Below are 16,564 nucleotides of genomic sequence, written 5' to 3'. Positions count from 1 at the left end.
ATGGGTTCCACCACCGACGTCCCCATGGGTGCCACCACCTACGTCCCCATGGGTGCCACCACTGATATCTCCATGGGTTCCACCACAGATGTCCCCACGGGTGCCACCACCGACGTCTCACTGGGGATCCAGCCATCCCAGAGTCCCTTTTTTCCTCAGTTTCCTCCAAAAACAGGATCCAGGCGTCCGGGACCCCCTTTCCCAACCCCCAGGAGGGGATGCAGCCATCCCAGACTCCCTTTTTCCCTCAGTTTCCCCCCAAAAAGGGGACACGTGCGTCCGGGACAACCACCAAGAGGGGACCCGGCCGTCCCAGGCTCCCTTTTTCCCCTCAGTTTCCCCCCAAAACGGGACCCAGGGGTCTGGGACCTCCTTTCCCACCCACCCAGAGAGCACCCAGCTGTCCCGGACTCCCTTTTTTTCCTCAGTTTCCCCCCAAAAAAGGGACCCAGGCATCCGGGACATCCCCCAAATCACCTCCACAGGGGACCCAGCTGTCCCGGACTCCCTTTTTTCCTCAGTTTCCCCCAAAAACGGGACCCAGGCGCTGGGGACCCCCTTTCTCGCCCCGCCAGAGGGGACCCAGCCGTCCCGGACTCCCTTTTTCCCTCACTTTCCCACAAAACCGGGACCCAGGGGTCTGGGACCCCATTTCCCACCCCCCCTCCAGAGGGGACCAAGCCGTCCCGAACTCACTTTTTTCCTCAGTTTTCCCCCAAAAAGGGGACACATGCGTCCGGGACACCCCCCAAGAGGGGACTCAGGCATCCCGGACTCCCATTTTCCCTCAGTTTCCCCCCAAAAAAGGGACCCAGCCGTCCGGGACCCCCCCACAACTCACCAGCCAGCGGACCCAGGCGTCCGAGTCCCCCCCCGGCTCCCCTCAGCGTGGCCCCGTCCGCTGCCACCCCCCCCCCCCCGCTCCCCTCAGAATGGTTCGGCCCGACCGGGGAGGGGCGGGGCACTGCGCACGCGCCGCGCCGAAGGGCGGGAACGGCCCCGGCGCCATTTTGTGGGGGGGCGGCGCCATTTTGCGAGGCCCGACGGGAAATGGAGTCCCGGGAGGTGACAGGAGGCCCCCGGGCCCTGCTCCGCCGGTGCGTTAGTGGGGGGTCGGTGGAAGGGTGTGGGGGGCACCCCCCCAGGCGGCTGGGGCCCTCGGGAGGGGCTCCCCGGTGCCTGGATCCCTTGGGGTGGTGGGGGGGGAAGGGGTCCCCAGATCCCTGGCTCCCTCGTGAGGGGGTCCCAGAGGCCCGGGTCCCTTGTTGGGGGGCTGCAAGGGGGTCCCCTCGCACTTGGGTCCCTCATGAGGGGGACCCACATGCCTGGGCCCTTTACTGGGGGGGCTGTAAGGGGCTCCCCACATACCTGGGCCCTCATAGGGAGGTCCCAGAGGCCTGGATCCCTTGCTGGGGGGCTGCAAGGGGTTCCCCTGCACTGGGGTCCCTCATGGGGGGGGTCCCAGAGAACTGGGTGCCTTATTAGGGGAGGGGATGGGGGTCCCAGAGGCCTGGGTCCCTCATGGGGGGGGTCCCCAATGGCTGAGTCCCTTATTGGGGGGCTGCAAGGGGGTTCCCCCATACCTGGGCCCCTCATGAGGGGGGGTCCCCAATGGCTGAGTCCCTTATTGGGGGGCTGCAAGGGGGTCCCCCCACATGAAGGTCTCTCATGAGGGGGTCCCACATGCCTGGGTCCCTTATTGGGGGGCTGCAAGGGCCCCCCACCACCACCTTGGGTCCCTCATGGGGGGGGTCCCCAATGCCTGGGTCCCTTATGGGGGAGCCTTAAAGGGGTCCCCCCACACTTGGGTCCCTCATGAGGGGGGTCCCCAACACCCAGGCCCCTTGTGAGGGGGCAATCAAGGGGTCCCAGACACCTGGGTCCCTTACTGGGGGGCTGCAAGGGCCCCCCCCCCAGCAACTTGGGTCCCTCATGGGGGGGGTCCTCAACGCCTGGGTCCCTTATGGGGGAGCCTTAAAGGGGTCCCCCCACACTTGGGTCCCTCATGGGGGGTCCCGCATGCCTGGGTCCCTTATTGGGGGGGGCTGTAAGGGGGTCCCCCCACACTTTGGTCCCTCATGGGGGGTCCCGCATGCCTGGGTCCCTTATTGGGGGGGGCTGTAAGGGGGTCCCCCCACACTTGGGTCCCTCATGGGGGGGGTGTAAGGGGGTCCCAGACACCTGGGTCCCTTCTAGGGGTCCCGGATGCCTGGGACCCCCCATAGTGTGGGGGGGTAACAGGGTTTGGGGGGGGGGGGGGGGGGAGGGGGGGGACACACGACACAACAGCACCCAGCGAGACACCAGGGCCCTGCCATGTTTGGGGACAGACGGAGGGCCACCCCCAGGGTGCCCCCCCACCCCCCCACCCCCACACTGAGGGGTTTGTTTTTTGTTTTTTTTTTTGGGTGCGTTTCAGGCGGTTTTGGGACGGGGGAGGCGCCGCCAGCGCCGCCAGTTGAGGGCGAGGAGGAGGCCGTTGAGGAGGTAGGTGCTGAGGCAGACGAGGCAGAGGTCCTGGAGGCCGAAGGCCAGCACCCCCGCTAGCCACAGCGAGGCCAGCGCCGAGGCCACCGAGGTCCCCAACAGCACCGCCGACGCCCCCCGACCCGGCACGGCCCCTGTGGGGGGGGAAGGACAGCGTCCCCAACACGTCCCCAGGGTGTCCCCCCCCCACATCCCCAGGGGCCCCGCCACATCCCCGGTGTCCCCAATGTGTCCCCAGGGTCCCCCGCCGTGTCCCCCCCCACGTCCCCAGTCCCTCCCAGGGTCCCCAATGGGCCCTAATGGCCCCAGTGTCCCCCCCTCATGGCCCCCCAGTGGCCCCAGTGCCCCCCTCAATGGCCCCCCGGTGGCCCCAGTGCCCCCCTAATGGCCCCAATGGCCCCCAATGGCCCCAGTGTCCCCTCTAATGGCCCCAGAGCCCCCCCTCATGGCCCCCCGGTGGCCCCAGTGCCCCCCTCCAACGTCCCCAGTGGACCCTAATGGCCCCAGTGTCCCCCCTCATGGCCCCCCTGTGGTCCCAGTGCCCCCCCCCCCAGTGTCCCCTCTAATGGCCCCAGTGCCCCCTCAGTGTCCCCAATGGCCCCTAATGGCCCCAGTGCCCCCCCTAATGGCCCCAATGGCCCCTAATGTCCCCAGTGTCCCCTCTAATGGCCCCCCGGTGGCCCCAGTGCCCCCCCCCCCAGTGTCCCCTCTAATGGCCCCAGTGCCCCCCTCAATGGCCCCCTGGTGTCCCCAATGGCCCCTAGTGGCCCCAGTGTCCCCCCTAATGGCCCCAGTGCCCCCCTCAATGGCCCCCTGGTGGCCCCAGTGCCCCCCCTAATGGCCCCAATGGCCCCTCTAATGGCCCCCCGGTGGCCCCAGTGCCCCCCCCCCCCCCAGTGTCCCCTCTAATGGCCCCAGTGCCCCCCTCAATGGCCCCCCGGTGTCCCTAATGGCCCCAGTGTCCCCTCTAATGGCCCCAGAGCCCCCCCTCATGGCCCCCTGGTGGCCCCAGTGCCCCCCTCCAACATCCCCAATGGCCCCCAATGGCCCCAGTGTCTCCTCTAATGGCGCCAGTGCCCCCCTCGATGGCCCCCCGGTGGCCCCAGTGCCCCCCTCCAACATCCCCAATGGCCCCCAACGGCCCCAGTGTCCCCCTCAATGGCTCCCCGGTGGCCCCAGTGCCCCCCCAATGTCCCCATTACCACCCAGTGCCCCCCAGTCCCCCCTCCCCATGCCCCCCAATGCCCCCAGGGCTCCCTCCTCATGGCCCCCAATGCCCCCAGTGCCACCAATACCGCCCAGTGCCCCCCCATGTCCCCAGTCCCTCCTCCCTGTGTCCCCCAGTGACCCCCCCCAATGTCCCCCGTCCCCCCCCCCGTACCCAGCAGCCCCTGCAGCAGGTAGAAGACGACCCCCACGGCGCCGTTGGGGACATTGGCCGGGCTGTCCCTGCCCAGCGCCAGCTCCACCAGCCCCAGCCCGCGGCCCCACCTGCGGGGGGAGGGACACGCCCACAAATCACCATATATGGCGCGGCGGGGGGGGCGTGGACTCCACGCCACGCCCCCCCTCCTCCCGCAGCCACCCAATCCCAAGCCGCGTCCCTACCCCCCGCCCCCCCCAAACCCACACCCATATTGGGGCACACGAGCCACACCCCCATTCCTTTTAAGGCATCTAACCCTAAGCCACGCCCCTTCCCTAAGCCACGCCCCCTCCCCTGTAAGTGCATCTAACCCTAAGCCACGCCCCCGTTAAATGTATCTAGCCCTAAGCCACGCCCCCTCGCCAAGCCACGCCCACAGCAACCCCTTCCGAAGACACCATCCCAAACCACGCCCCCTCAAAAGCCCCGCCCCCCAAAAAACCACGCCCCCTCCCATTACCCCAATGCGCCCCGCCCCGTTCTGTAAGCCACGCCCCCTCCCCCGTAAAGCCACGCCCCCCGCCACGTGGCGCCGCTCCTTTGCTCCCCCCGCCCCTCCCCGGTGGCCCCCCCCGGTCCCTGTGCCCCCCCTCCGGTCCCCGACAACCCCCCCACCGGTTCCGGTGTCCCCCCCCCACGGTGCCCGGTGTCTCCCCTCCGCTTCCACTATCTCCCCCCCCGCTCCTCCCTCCCACGGTTTCGGTCCTCCCCCCGCCGGTTTCCCGACCCCTCCCCGCTCCCCGGTGCCCCCCGCGCGGTCCCCGACACCCGCCCCGCCAGTTCCGCTGTCCCTAGCCCCCCGGTCCCCGTTGTGCCCCCTCCGGTTCCCCGACACCCTCCCGGTCCCCGGTGCCCCCCCCTCCGCTTCCGGTACCCCGTCGCTCCTCCCTCCCCCTGTTCCGGTCGCCCCCCCGGCCAGTCCCCTCCCACCACCCCCCCGCCGTGGCCCCGGTGTGTTTGTCGTGTCCGCCCCCCCCCCCGCCCCGTTGCCGTTACCGGGAGCCGAAGACGCGGGTGCAGGACACGGCGGGCCCCAGGTCACAGGCCGCCCGGTAGGAGGGGTCGCGCGCGTGCTCCCGCTCCACGTGCAGCGCGTACAGCGAGAGCGCGGCGCCCGCCACGCACAGCGCCGCGCGCGCCGCCATCGCCGCGCCCTTCATTGGCTGCCGCCGGCCACGCCCCGCCCACCCGCCCCCGACGCCCCGCCCACGATTGGTCGGCGGAGGCGCCGCGCCACGCCCCCCCTCCCCCGCACGCCGCGGCTCTGATTGGTCGTTGAGGCGCCGCCCCTTCCTTCCGACGCCGCGGCTCTGATTGGTCGTTGAGGCGCCGCCCCCTCCCGGAAGCGGGGCGCGGGGGGTGATGGGAGTTGTAGTCCGTCGCGGAGCTGGGGGGGGAGGCGGGGCTCCCAGGGGTTAAAAGCCGGCGATGGGGCGGGGGTGGGGGGTAGAGGCGGCGGAGGAGGAGACGGACGGGGACCCACAGGTACCGCCCCCCCGGGACCCCCACGTACCCCCTGACCCCCACATTCGCACAGGAACGCCCCCTGGGGCCCACAGGTACCCCCCCCCCCCCGGGACCTATAGGTACCCCCTGACCCCCACATTCCCACAGGAACCCCCCTTGGGGCCCACAGGTATCCCCCCGGGACCCATAAGTACCCCCTGACCCCCATAAGACCCACAGGAACCCCCCCCGGGACCTACAGGTACCTCACTGACCCCCACATTCCCACAGGAACACCCCCCCCCCCCCCCATCAGGGACCCCTTAGACCCACAGGGAACCCCCCACACAAGGACACCCCCCCTCCGGACCCACAGGGACCCCCATGGATCCCACAGGGAACCCCCCGGACCCCCCTTTAGGGACCCACAGGGACCCCCATGAGTCCCCCTCAGACACCCCAGGAACCCCCCCCCCAGACCCACAGATCCCCCACAGGCCCCCAGGCACCCCCCCCCTCAGACCCACAGGGACCCCCAGGCACCCCCCACCTCAGACCCCCAGACGGACCCCCTCAGACCCACAGGGACCCCCACAGAACCCCACAGGGACCCCCAAGAACCCCCCCAGACCTCCATGAAACCCCCACAGGCCCCCAGGCGCCCCCCCTCAGACCCCCAGGGACCCCCCAGGGACCCCCCAGGGACCCCCAGGACCCCCCCCCCCAGACTCCAAGAACCCCCCCAGACCTCCATGGGACCCCCATGGAACCCCTCAGACCCACAGGGACCCTCATGGGACCCCCAGGGACCCCCAGACGCCCCCCCCCCTCAGACCCACAGGCCCCCAGGGACTCCCATGGAACCCCCCAGGCCCCCCCCTCAGACCCCCAGGAACCCTCTCAGACCCACAGGGACCCTCATGGGACCCCCAGACGCCCCCCCCCCTCAGACCCACAGGCCCCCCAGGGACTCCCATGGAACCCCCCAGGCCCCCCCTCAGACCCACAGGAACCCTCTCAGACCCACAGGGACCCTCACGGAACCCCCCAGATCCCCCCCAGGCCCCCCCTCAGACCCCCAGGAACCCCCTCAGACCCACAGGGACCCACATGGAACCCCCCAAATCCCCCAGAGATCTCCCCAGGGACACCCCCCCCACACACACCCCCGACCCCTCAGACCCACAGGCAGCCCCCACACCACCCCCCCCGACACCAGGGACACACGGACCCCCCCCCCTCCGACCCCTCCCGCCAGCCCAGGTCTCCGCCATGGCCCCCCACGCCTCCCCACGCCTCCCCACGCCTCGACACGCCGTCGCCCTCCTGCTCCTGCTGCTGGCCCGTGAGTCTCGGGGGGGGGGACCCCAAAAATGGTGGGGGGCGGACACACACACACGACCCCCAGGTGTCCCCTGGGGGGGGGGGGACCCACAGGCCTCTGGTGGGGGGTGGGAAAAGGCCCCATGTGTCCCCCTACCCCCCCCCCCAACCCGAGGGGGTGGGGGGACGACACCGGGGCGTCTGGGTGGGGCTCAACCCCCATTTCCCCCCCCCCCGACTCGACCGGTCGTACCGGAAAAAGGGGAAAAAAAAAAAAAAAAAAAAAACAAAACCCCAACCCAAGTCATAACCCAAAAATGAAGCCGGACGCTTACGGGCCCCCCCCGCGGGCGACGGGTGGGGCTGGGGGGGGGGGGGGAGGGGCACCCTGGGGGGTGGGTGTGGGGGGGTGGGTCCCGCACTCCGCCTCCCTCCCCCCCCACTCCTTTTTTTAACCCCCCCCCTTATTTTAACACACACACCCCCCACCCCTTTCCTGACCCAGACGCTGAAATTGGGGCTGCGGAAGCTCCGGAAGGTAAGATATATGCAAATGAGGCTGCGCATATTCATGAGGGGGGGGCCCTCCCCACCCCACCCCACCCCACCTCACCTGGGAGCTGGTCCCGCCCCCCTCATTTTGGGGAGAAACCCCCGAGTATTTTGGGGGGTGGGTTTGGGGCCCCAGGGGTTGGGGACCCCCATCTATAGGGGGCCCAGGGGTTGGGGACCCCCATCTATAGGGGACCCCCCATCTATAGGGAGCCCAAAGGTTTGGGACCCCCATTTATAGGGGGCCAAGGGGTTTGGGACCCCCATCTATAGGGGACCCCCCATCTATAGGGAGCCCAGGGGTTGGGGACCCCCATCTATAGGGGACCGAGGGGTTGGGGACCCCCATCTAGAGGGGACCCCCCATCTATAGGGAGCCCAGGGGTTGGGGACCCCCATCTATAGGGGGCCAAGGGGTTTGGGACCCCCATCTATAGGGGACGCCCCCTCTATAGGGGACCCAGGGGTTTGGGACCCCCATCTATAGGGGCCCCCCCATCTATAGGGAGCCCAGAGGTTTGGGACCCCCATCTTTAGGGGGCTGAGGGGTTTGGGACCCCCATCTTTAGGGGGCTGAGGGGTTTGGGACCCCCATCTATAGGGGCCCCAGGGGTTTGGGACCCCTATCTATAGGGGACCCCCATCTAGAGGGGACCGAGGGGTTGGGGACCCCCATCTAGAGGGGACCCCCATCTATAGGGGGCCCAGGTGTTTGGGATCCCCATCTATAGGGGGCCAAGGGGTTTGGGACCCCCATCTATAGGGGACCCCCCATCTATAGGGGCCCCAGGGGTTGGGGACCCCCATCTATAGGGGACCCAGGGGTTTGGGACCCCCCATCTGTAGGGGCCCCCCCCATCTATAGGGAGCCCAGAGGTTTGGGACCCCCATCTTTAGGGGGCTGAGGGGTTTGGGACCCCCATCTATAGGGGCCCCCCCATCTATAGGGAGCCCAGAGGTTTGGGACCCCCATCTATAGGGGACCCAGGGGTTGGGGACCCCCCATCTATAGGGGCCCCAGGGGTTTGGGACCCCTATCTATAGGGGACCCCCATCTAGAGGGGACCGAGGGGTTGGGGACCCCCATCTATAGGGGGCCCAGGTGTTTGGGATCCCCATCTATAGGGGACCGAGGGGTTGGGGACCCCCATCTAGAGGGGACCCCCCATCTATAGGGGGGCCCCAGGGGTTTGGGACCCCCATCTATAGGGGGGCCCCAGGGGTTTGGGACCCCCATCTGGAGGGGACCCCCCATCTATAGGGGACCCAGGGGTTGGGGACCCCCATCTATAGGGGGCCCAGGGGTTCGGGCCCCACTTCTTTCGCAACCCCCTTCCCACAGGCTGTCGCAACCCCCCCGGGACGGTTGGAATGGGGGGGGATGGGGGGGGCGGGGTGTGGGGTGTGTTTACAACAGACCCACATCTATAGGGGACCCAGGCGTCTGGGAGGGACCCAGGAGTCTGGGACCCACATCTGTAGGGGACCCAGGAGTCTGGGACCCACATCTATAGGGGACCCAAGTGCTCAGGGGGGACCCAGGCGTCCGGGACCCACATCTATAGGGGACCAGGAGTCCAGGAGGGGCCACAGGCGTCCGGGACCCACATCTATAGGGGACCAGGAGTCCAGGAGGGGCCCCAGGCGTCCGGGACCCACATCTATAGGGGACCCAGGAGTCCAGGACCCACATCTATAGGGGACCCAGGAGTCCAGGACCCACATCTATAGGGGACCCAAGTGCTCAGGGGGGACCCAGGAGTCTGGGACCCACATCTATAGGGGACCCAGGCATTCGGGAGGGACCCAGGAGACCTGGCCCCACATCTATAGGGGACCCAGGTGTCCGGGCCCCCCATCTCTAGGGGTCGATGCCGACGACGAGGTGGCGGAACCCGAGTGCGGGCGTCAACGGGAGCTGGGCCGCGTGGTGGGGGGCTCGGCCGCCCGCCCCGGCGAGTGGCCCTGGCAAGTGAGTCTGCAGCTGCGGGGCCAGCACTTCTGCGGGGGCACCCTGGTCACCCCCCAGTGGGTCCTCTCGGCCGCCCACTGCTTCCAGGGGTGAGTCACTGGGGGGGGGGGGGGAGGGGGGGCGAGACAGCGGGGGGTGGGGGGTGGGTGGTTCTGGGCTGGGCCCTGCCTTGGGGACCCCCCCGCTGTGCCCTTGGGCCACCTAGAAATCAGTTGGGCCACCTAGAACATCTTTGAGACCCCTTGAACCCCCTCTGGGCCCCCCAGATCCTCATTGGGACCTCTTGAACCCCGTGGGGCTACCTAGAACCCTGCTGGGCCCCCCAGATCCCCATTGGGACCCTTTGAACCCCATGGGGCTACCTAGAACCCCCTCTGGGCCACCCACATCCCCATTGGGACCCCTTGAACCCCATTGGGCCACCCAGATCCCCATTGGGACCTCTTGAACGCCATGGGGCTACCTAGAACCCCCTCTGGGCCACCCACATCCCCATTGGGACCCCTTGAACGTCATTGGGCTACCTAAAACCGCACTGGGCCTCCCAGATCCCTTTTGGGACCCCTTGAACCCCATGGGGCTACCTAGAACCCTGCTGGGCCCCCCAGATCCCCATTGGGCTACCTAGAACCCTGCTGGGCCCCCCAGATCCCTTTTGGGACCCCTTGAACCCCACGGGGCTACCTAGAACCTCCTCTGGGCCACCTAGAACCCCATTGGGCCACTCAGACCCCCTTTGGGTCACCCGGATCCCCATTGGGCTACCCTGACCCTCTTTGGGACCCCTAGATCCCCTCTGGGGCCACCTAGATCCCCTCTGGGGCCACCTAGATCCCCTCTGGGCCACCCAGAACCGTGGTGGGGCCGCCCAGATCCCCTTGGACCACCTCGAACCCAGTTGGGGCGACTCAACCACGGCCGGGGCAACCGTGGCTGGGGTCGGGGGCCACCTCGAGCCCGGTTGGGCACCCGGAGGGGACAGGGGTGACAACGGTGGCTACCTCCCCAGGCCCAACGGTAGCCGCGCGGAGCTCAAGGAGTGGCGGGCGGTGGTGGGCCGCCTCCGGCTGGAGGAGCCGGGGGGCCAGGAGAGGCCGGTGGTGGAAGTGGTGGTCCACGAGGGCTACCGGCGAGTGGAAGGCGGCCACGACCTGGCGCTGGCCCGCCTGGAGTCCCCGGTGGCCCTGGGGCCTCGGGTGGGGACCATCTGCTTGCCCCGGGCCCAGCACCTCTTCGCCTTCGGCACCCCCTGCTGGATCACCGGCTGGGGCAACGTGGCCGAGAACGGTGAGGGCCTCCGTGGGGCGGGGCTGGGCCTCCATGGGGCGGGGCTGGGTCAATGGGGCCTCCATGGGGCAGTTCGGGGCCTCCATGGGGCGGGGCTGGGTCAATGGGGCCTCCATGGGGCGGGGCTGGGTCAATGGGGCCTCCATGGGGCAGTTCGGGGCCTCCATGGGGCAGGTCTGGGTCAATGGGGCCTCCATGGGGCAGTTCTGGGCCTCCGTGGGGCGGTTCTTGGTCATCGGGGTCTCCGTGGGGCGGTTCTGGGCCTCCATGGGGCAGTTCTTGGTCATCGGGGTCTCCATGGGGCAGTTCTGGGTCTCCATGGGGCGGGGCTTCATCTCCATGGGGTGGTTCTGGGTCTCCATGGGGCGGTTCTTGGTCATTGGGGTCTCCGTGGGGTGGTTCTTGGTCTCCGTGGGGTGGGGCTTGTCATCAGCATCTTCATGGGGCGGTTCTGGGTCTCCATGGGGCGGTTCTTGGTCATTGGGGTCTCCATGGGGCGGTTCTGGGTCTCCATGGGGCGGTTCTTGGTCATCGGGGTCTCCATGGGGCAGTTCTGGGTCACCATGGGGCGGGGCTTCATCTCCATGGGGTGGTTCTGGGTCTCCATGGGGCGGTTCTTGGTCATTGGGGTCTCCGTGGGGTGGTTCTTGGTCTCCGTGGGGTGGGGCTTGTCATCAGCATCTTCATGGGGCGGTTCTGGGTCTCCATGGGGCGGTTCTGGGTCAATGAGGCCTCCATGGGGTGGTTCTGGGTCTCCATGGGGCGGTTCTTGGTCATCGGGGTCTCCATGGGGTGGTTCTGGGTCTCCATGGGGCGGTTCTTGGTCATCGGGGCCTCCATGGGGCGGTTCTGGGCCTCCATGGGGCGGGGCTTCATCTCCATGGGGTGGTTCTGGGTCTCCATGGGGTGGTTCTTGGTCATTGGGGTCTCCGTGGGGTGGTTCTTGGTCTCTGTGGGGTGGGGCTTGTCATCAGCATCTTCATGTGGTGGTTCTGGGTCTCCATGGGGCGGTTCTTGGTCATTGGGGTCTCCATGGGGCGGTTCTGGGTCTCCATGGGGCGGTTCTTGGTCATCAGGGTCTCCATGGGGCGGTTCTGGGTCTCCATGGGGCGGGTCTGGGTCATCGGGGTCTCCATGGGGCGGGTCTGGGTCTCCATGGGGTGGGGCTGGATCTCCATGGGGCGGTTCTTGGTCATTGGGGTCTCCCATGGGGTGGTTCTTGATCTCCGTGGGGTGGGGCTTGGTCATCAGCATCTTCATGGGGCGGTTCTGGGTCTCCATGGGGCGGTTCTGGGTCTCCATAGGGCGGTTCTGGGTCTCCGTGGGGCGGGTCTTTGTCAATGGGGTCTCCATGGGGTGGTTCTGGGTCTCCATGGGGCGGGTCTGGGTCATCGGGGTCTCCATGGGGTGGTTCTGGGTCTCCATGGGGTGGGGCTGAATCTCCATGGGGCAGTTCTGGGTCATTGGGGCCTCCGTGGGGCGGGGCTTGGTCTCCGTGGGGCGGTTCTGGGTCTCCATGGGGCAGGGCTTGGTCATCAGGGTTTCCATGGGGCGGATCTCCATGATGGTGGGTCCCCGTCCCCCTCTCCCCCCACAGTGATGTCCCCCATGGCGGTGGCCCCCATGGGGTGGGTCTCCATGTTGGTGGCCCCCCACGGTGGTGGCCCCATGGTGATGTCCCCCCATGTTGGTGGCCCCCCATGGCCATGTCCCCCATGCGGTGGGTCTCCATGTTGGTGGCCCCATAGCGATGTCCCCCCATGTTGGTGGCCCCCCATGTTGGTGGCCCCATGGGGTGGGTGTCCATGTTGGTGGCCTCCCATGTTGGTGGCCCCATGGCAGTGGCCCCCATGGGGTGGGTCTCCATGTTGGTGGCCCCCCGTGGCGATGTCCCCCCACGGTGGTGGCCCCCCATGGCCATGTCCCCCATGGGGTGGGTCTCCATATTGGTGGCCCCATGGCGATGTCCCCCCATGTTGGTGGCCCCATGGGGTGGGTCTCCATGTTGGTGGCCCCCCATGGCGATGTCCCCCCGTGATGGTGGCCCCATGGCAATGTCCCCCATGTTGGTGGCCCCCCATGTTGGTGGCCCCATGGCGGTGGCCCCCATGGGGTGGGTCTCCATGTTGGTGGCCCCCCACGGCGATGTCCCCCCATGGGGTGCCCCCCGGTGACGCGCGTGTGTCCCCCCCCCCCCCGCAGTGTCGCTGCCGGCCGGGGCCCCTCTCCAGAAGGTGGCCCTGGACCTGCTCACGCCCCACATCTGCAACTGCCTCCACTCCCGCCTGCGCCAGCCCCACCTCGCCCGCCCCGCCCGGGCCACCATGGTCTGCGCCGGGGCTAGTGAGGGCGGCCGGGGGGCCTGCCAGGTACGGGGGGGGGGGCTATGGGGGGGATCTATGGGGCTATAGGGGGGCTATGGGGGGATATGTGGGGCTGGAGGGGGGCTATGGGGGGGCTATGGGGGGCTATGTGGGGCTACAGGGCCACCATGGTCTGCGCCGGGGCTAGTGAGGGCGGCCGGGGGGCCTGCCAGGTACGGGGGGGGGGGGGCTATGGGGAGGATCTATGGGGCTATAGGGGGGCTATGGGGGGATATGTGGGGCTGGAGGGGGGCTATGTGGGGGCTATGTGGGGCTACGGGGCCAGCATGGTCTGCGCCGGGGCTAGTGAGGGCGGCCGGGGGGCCTGCCAGGTACGGAGGGGGGGGCTATGGGGAGGATCTATGGGGCTATAGGGGGGCTATGGGGGGATATGTGGGGCTGGAGGGGGGCTATGGGGGGGCTATGGGGGGCTATGTGGGGCTACGGGGCCAGCATGGTCTGCACCGGGGCTAGTGAGGGCGGCCGGGGGGCCTGCCAGGTACGGAGGGGGGGGCTATGGGGAGGATCTATGGGGCTATAGGGGGGCTATGGGGGGATATGTGGGGCTGGAGGGGGGCTATGTGGGGGCTATGGGGGGCTATGTGGGGCTACAGGGCCACCATGGTCTGCGCCGGGGCTAGTGAGGGTGGCCGGGGGGGGCCTGCCAGGTATGGGGGGGTCTATGGGGGGATATGTGGGGCTAGAGGGGGGCTATGGGGGGTCGGGAAGGGTCTATGGGGGGATATGTGGGGCTGGAGGGGGGCTATGGGGGGGCTATGGGGGGCTATGTGGGGCTACGGGGCCAGCATGGTCTGCACCAGGGCTAGTGAGGGCGGCCGGGGGGGGCCTGCCAGGTATGGGGGGGTCTATGGGGGGATATGTGGGGCTAGAGGGGGGCTACGGGGGGCTATGGGGGGTCGGGAAGGGGCTAGGGGGGGATATGTGGGGCTAGAGGGGGGCTGTGTGGGGGCTATGGGGGGCTATGGGGCCAGCATGGTCTGTGCCGGGGCTAGTGAGGGCGGCTGGGGGGGGCCTGCCAGGTACGGGGGGGGGCTATGGGGCCTATGGGGAGATATGTGGGGCTAGAGGGGGGCTATGGGGAGATATGTGGGGCTAGAGGGGGGCTATGTGGGGGCTACGGGGGGCTATGTGGGGCTACGGGGTCAGCATGGTCTGTGCCGGGGCTAGTGAGGGTGGCCGGGGGGGGCCTGCCAGGTACGGGGGGGGGCTATGGGGGGGATCTATGGGGCTCTGGGGGGCTCCGTGGGTGGTCTATGGGGCTCCGTGGGTGGTCTATGGGGCTCTGGGGGGCTCCGTGGGTGGTCTATGGGGCTCCGTGGGTGGTCTATGGGGCTCTGGGGGTGGTCTATGGGGCTCTGGGGGACTCCGTGGGTGGTCTATGGGGCTCCGTGGGTGGTCTATGGGGCCCTGGGGGACTCCGTGGGTGGTCGATGGGGCTCTGTGGGGCTCCGTGGGTGATCTATGGGGCTCCGTGGGGCTCTGGGGGTGGTCTATGGGGCTCTGGGGGTGGTCTATGGGGCTCTGGGGGTGGTCTGGGGGGCTCCATGGGTGGTCTATGGGGCTCTGGGGGGCTTCATGGGTGGTCTATGGGGCTCCGTGGGTGGTCAATGGGGCTCTGGGGGGCTCCATGGGTGATCTATGGGGCTCTGTTGGTGGTCTATGGGGCTCTGGGGGGCTCCGTGGGTGGTCAATGGGGCTCCGTGGGTGGTCTATGGGGCTCTGGGGGGCTCCGTGGGTGGTCAATGGGGCTCTGGGGGTGATTTATGGGGCTCCGTGGGTGGTCTGTGAGGCTCTGTGGGTGGTCTATGGGGCTCGGGGGGGCTCCGTGGGTGGTCTATGGGGCTCCGTGGGTGGTCTATGGGTGGTCTATGGGGCTCTGGGGGTGGTCTGGGGGGCTCCATGGGTGGTCTATGGGGCTCTGGGGGGCTTCATGGGTGGTCTATGGGGCTCTGTGGGGCTCCGTGGGTGGTCTGTGGGGCTCGGGGGGCGCTCGGTGGGGCCGTGTGGGGCCCGACGGCTGTGGCTGCCCCCCCGCAGGCGGACTCGGGGGGGCCGGTGGCGTGCGCGGGCGCGGGGGGGCGCTGGGTGCAGGCCGGGGTCCTCAGCTTCGCCGTGGGCTGCGCTCGCCCCGACGGGCCCGTGCTGGCCACCGCCCTGGCGGCCCACGCCCGCTGGCTGCGCCGCCGCCTGCCCCGCCGCGCCTTCGTGGCCCCCCCGCCCCCGCCCCCCCCCGGCCTGGAGGACGGCAAGTGCCTGGGTGAGCCGGGGGGGGGGGGGCGGGGGGGCGATGTGGGGCGGGGAAGGGGCGATATGGGGCGGGGAGGGGGCGATATGGGGGGGAGAGAGGGCGATAGGGGGCGGGGAAGGGGCGATATGGGGGGGAGAGGGAGCGATATGGGGCGGGGGGCGATGTGGGGGGGAGAGGGAGCGATATGGGACGGGGAGGGGGCGATAGGGGGCGGGGAGGGGGCGATGTGGGGGGAGAGGGAGCGATATGGGGCGGGGAGGGGGCGATATGGGGCGGGGAAGGGGCGATATGGGGCGGGGAAGGGCGATAATGGGGCGGGGGAGGGGGCGATATGGGGGGAGGGGGCGATATGGGGCGGGGAGGGGCGATATGGGGCAGGGAGGGGGCGATATGGAGGGGAGGGGGCGATAGGGGGGCGGGGAAGGGGCGATAGGGGGCGGGGAGGGGGCGATGTGGGGGGGAGAGGGAGCGATATGGGACGGGGAGGGGGCGATATGGGGCGGGGAGGGGGCGATATGGGGGGGAGGGGGCGATATGGGGTGGGGAGGGCGCGATATGGCGGGGAGGGCGCGATAGGGGGCAGGGAGGGGGCGATAGGGGGCGGGGAGGGGTCGATATGGGGGGGGAGAGGGAGCGATATGGGGCGGGGAGGGGGCGATATGGGGGGAGAGGGAGCGAGCGATATGGGGGGGAGAGGGAGCGATATGGGGCGGGGGGGGCGATATGGGGCGGGGAGGGGGCGATATGGGGCGGGGAAGGGGCGATAGGGGGGCGGGAGGGGCGATATGGGACGGGAGGGGCGATGTGGGGGGGAGAGGGAGCGATATGGGACGGGGAAGGGGCGATAGGGGGCGGGGAGGGGGCGGTATGGGCGGGAAGGGGCGATATGGGGCGGGGAGGGGGCGATATGGGGGGGGAGGGGGCGATATGGGGTGGGGAGGGTGTGATATGGGGCGGGGAGGGGGCGATATGGGGGCGAGAGGGGCCGATAGGGGCGGAGGGGCGCGATGCGGGGCGGGGGGGGGGGGCGCGATATGGGGTGGGGGGGCCACGATATGGAGGGGGAGGGGGCGATATGGGGCGGGGGGGGCGATATGGGGCAGAGAGGGATCATGCTATGGGGCGGGGGGGGGGGATAGGGGGCGGGGGGGGCCGCGATAGGGGGCGGGGGAGGGGGGCGATAGGGGGAGGGAGAGCCGCGATATATGGGGTGGGGGGGGGCGATATACGGGGGGGGGGCGCGATATATGGGGCGGGGGGGCGATATAGGGGTGCGGGGCGCCCCCTAACCCCCTTGGCGACCCGATATCGGGGGGGGGACACCCCGATATGGGGGGGAGAGCCGCGATATGTGGGGTGGGGGGGCGATATACGGGGGGAGGGGCGCGATATATGGGGCGGGGGGGCGATATAGGGGTGCGGGGCGCCCCTAACCCCTT

General features: G+C 69.3%; 2 protein-coding genes across 2 annotated transcripts in view; one reads left to right on the top strand and one right to left on the bottom strand.

Annotated features, from left to right (window-relative positions):
• Positions 1 to 1,854: 1,854 nt before the first annotated feature.
• VKORC1 (vitamin K epoxide reductase complex subunit 1) lies at positions 1,855 to 5,217 on the bottom strand. Its single transcript, XM_063319247.1, has 3 exons — positions 4,910 to 5,217; positions 3,869 to 3,978; positions 1,855 to 2,621 (listed from the first exon to the last, which is right to left on the bottom strand). The coding sequence occupies exons 1-3, from the start codon at positions 5,071 to 5,073 to the stop codon at positions 2,416 to 2,418; spliced, it is 480 nt and encodes a 159-aa protein (XP_063175317.1). The 5' UTR covers positions 5,074 to 5,217; the 3' UTR covers positions 1,855 to 2,415.
• Positions 5,218 to 5,254: 37 nt separating this feature from the next.
• The window catches only part of LOC134508138 (serine protease 53-like), a 21,592-nt gene continuing 10,282 nt past the window's right edge, over positions 5,255 to 16,564 (top strand). The window contains 8 exon segments of the mRNA XM_063319249.1: positions 5,255 to 5,398; positions 5,528 to 5,549; positions 6,618 to 6,704; positions 7,188 to 7,220; positions 9,100 to 9,295; positions 10,216 to 10,493; positions 12,696 to 12,862; positions 14,915 to 15,134. Coding sequence (XP_063175319.1) covers positions 5,342 to 5,398; positions 5,528 to 5,549; positions 6,618 to 6,704; positions 7,188 to 7,220; positions 9,100 to 9,295; positions 10,216 to 10,493; positions 12,696 to 12,862; positions 14,915 to 15,134 — 1,060 coding nt within the window. The 5' untranslated portion in view covers positions 5,255 to 5,341.

The sequence above is a fragment of the Chroicocephalus ridibundus genome, chromosome 32, assembly GCF_963924245.1.
Source record: "Chroicocephalus ridibundus chromosome 32, bChrRid1.1, whole genome shotgun sequence".
Lineage (NCBI taxonomy): Eukaryota > Metazoa > Chordata > Aves > Charadriiformes > Laridae > Chroicocephalus > Chroicocephalus ridibundus.
The sequence above is the reverse complement of the archived record's forward strand: the minus strand, read 5'-3'. Positions and strand labels throughout refer to the sequence as shown.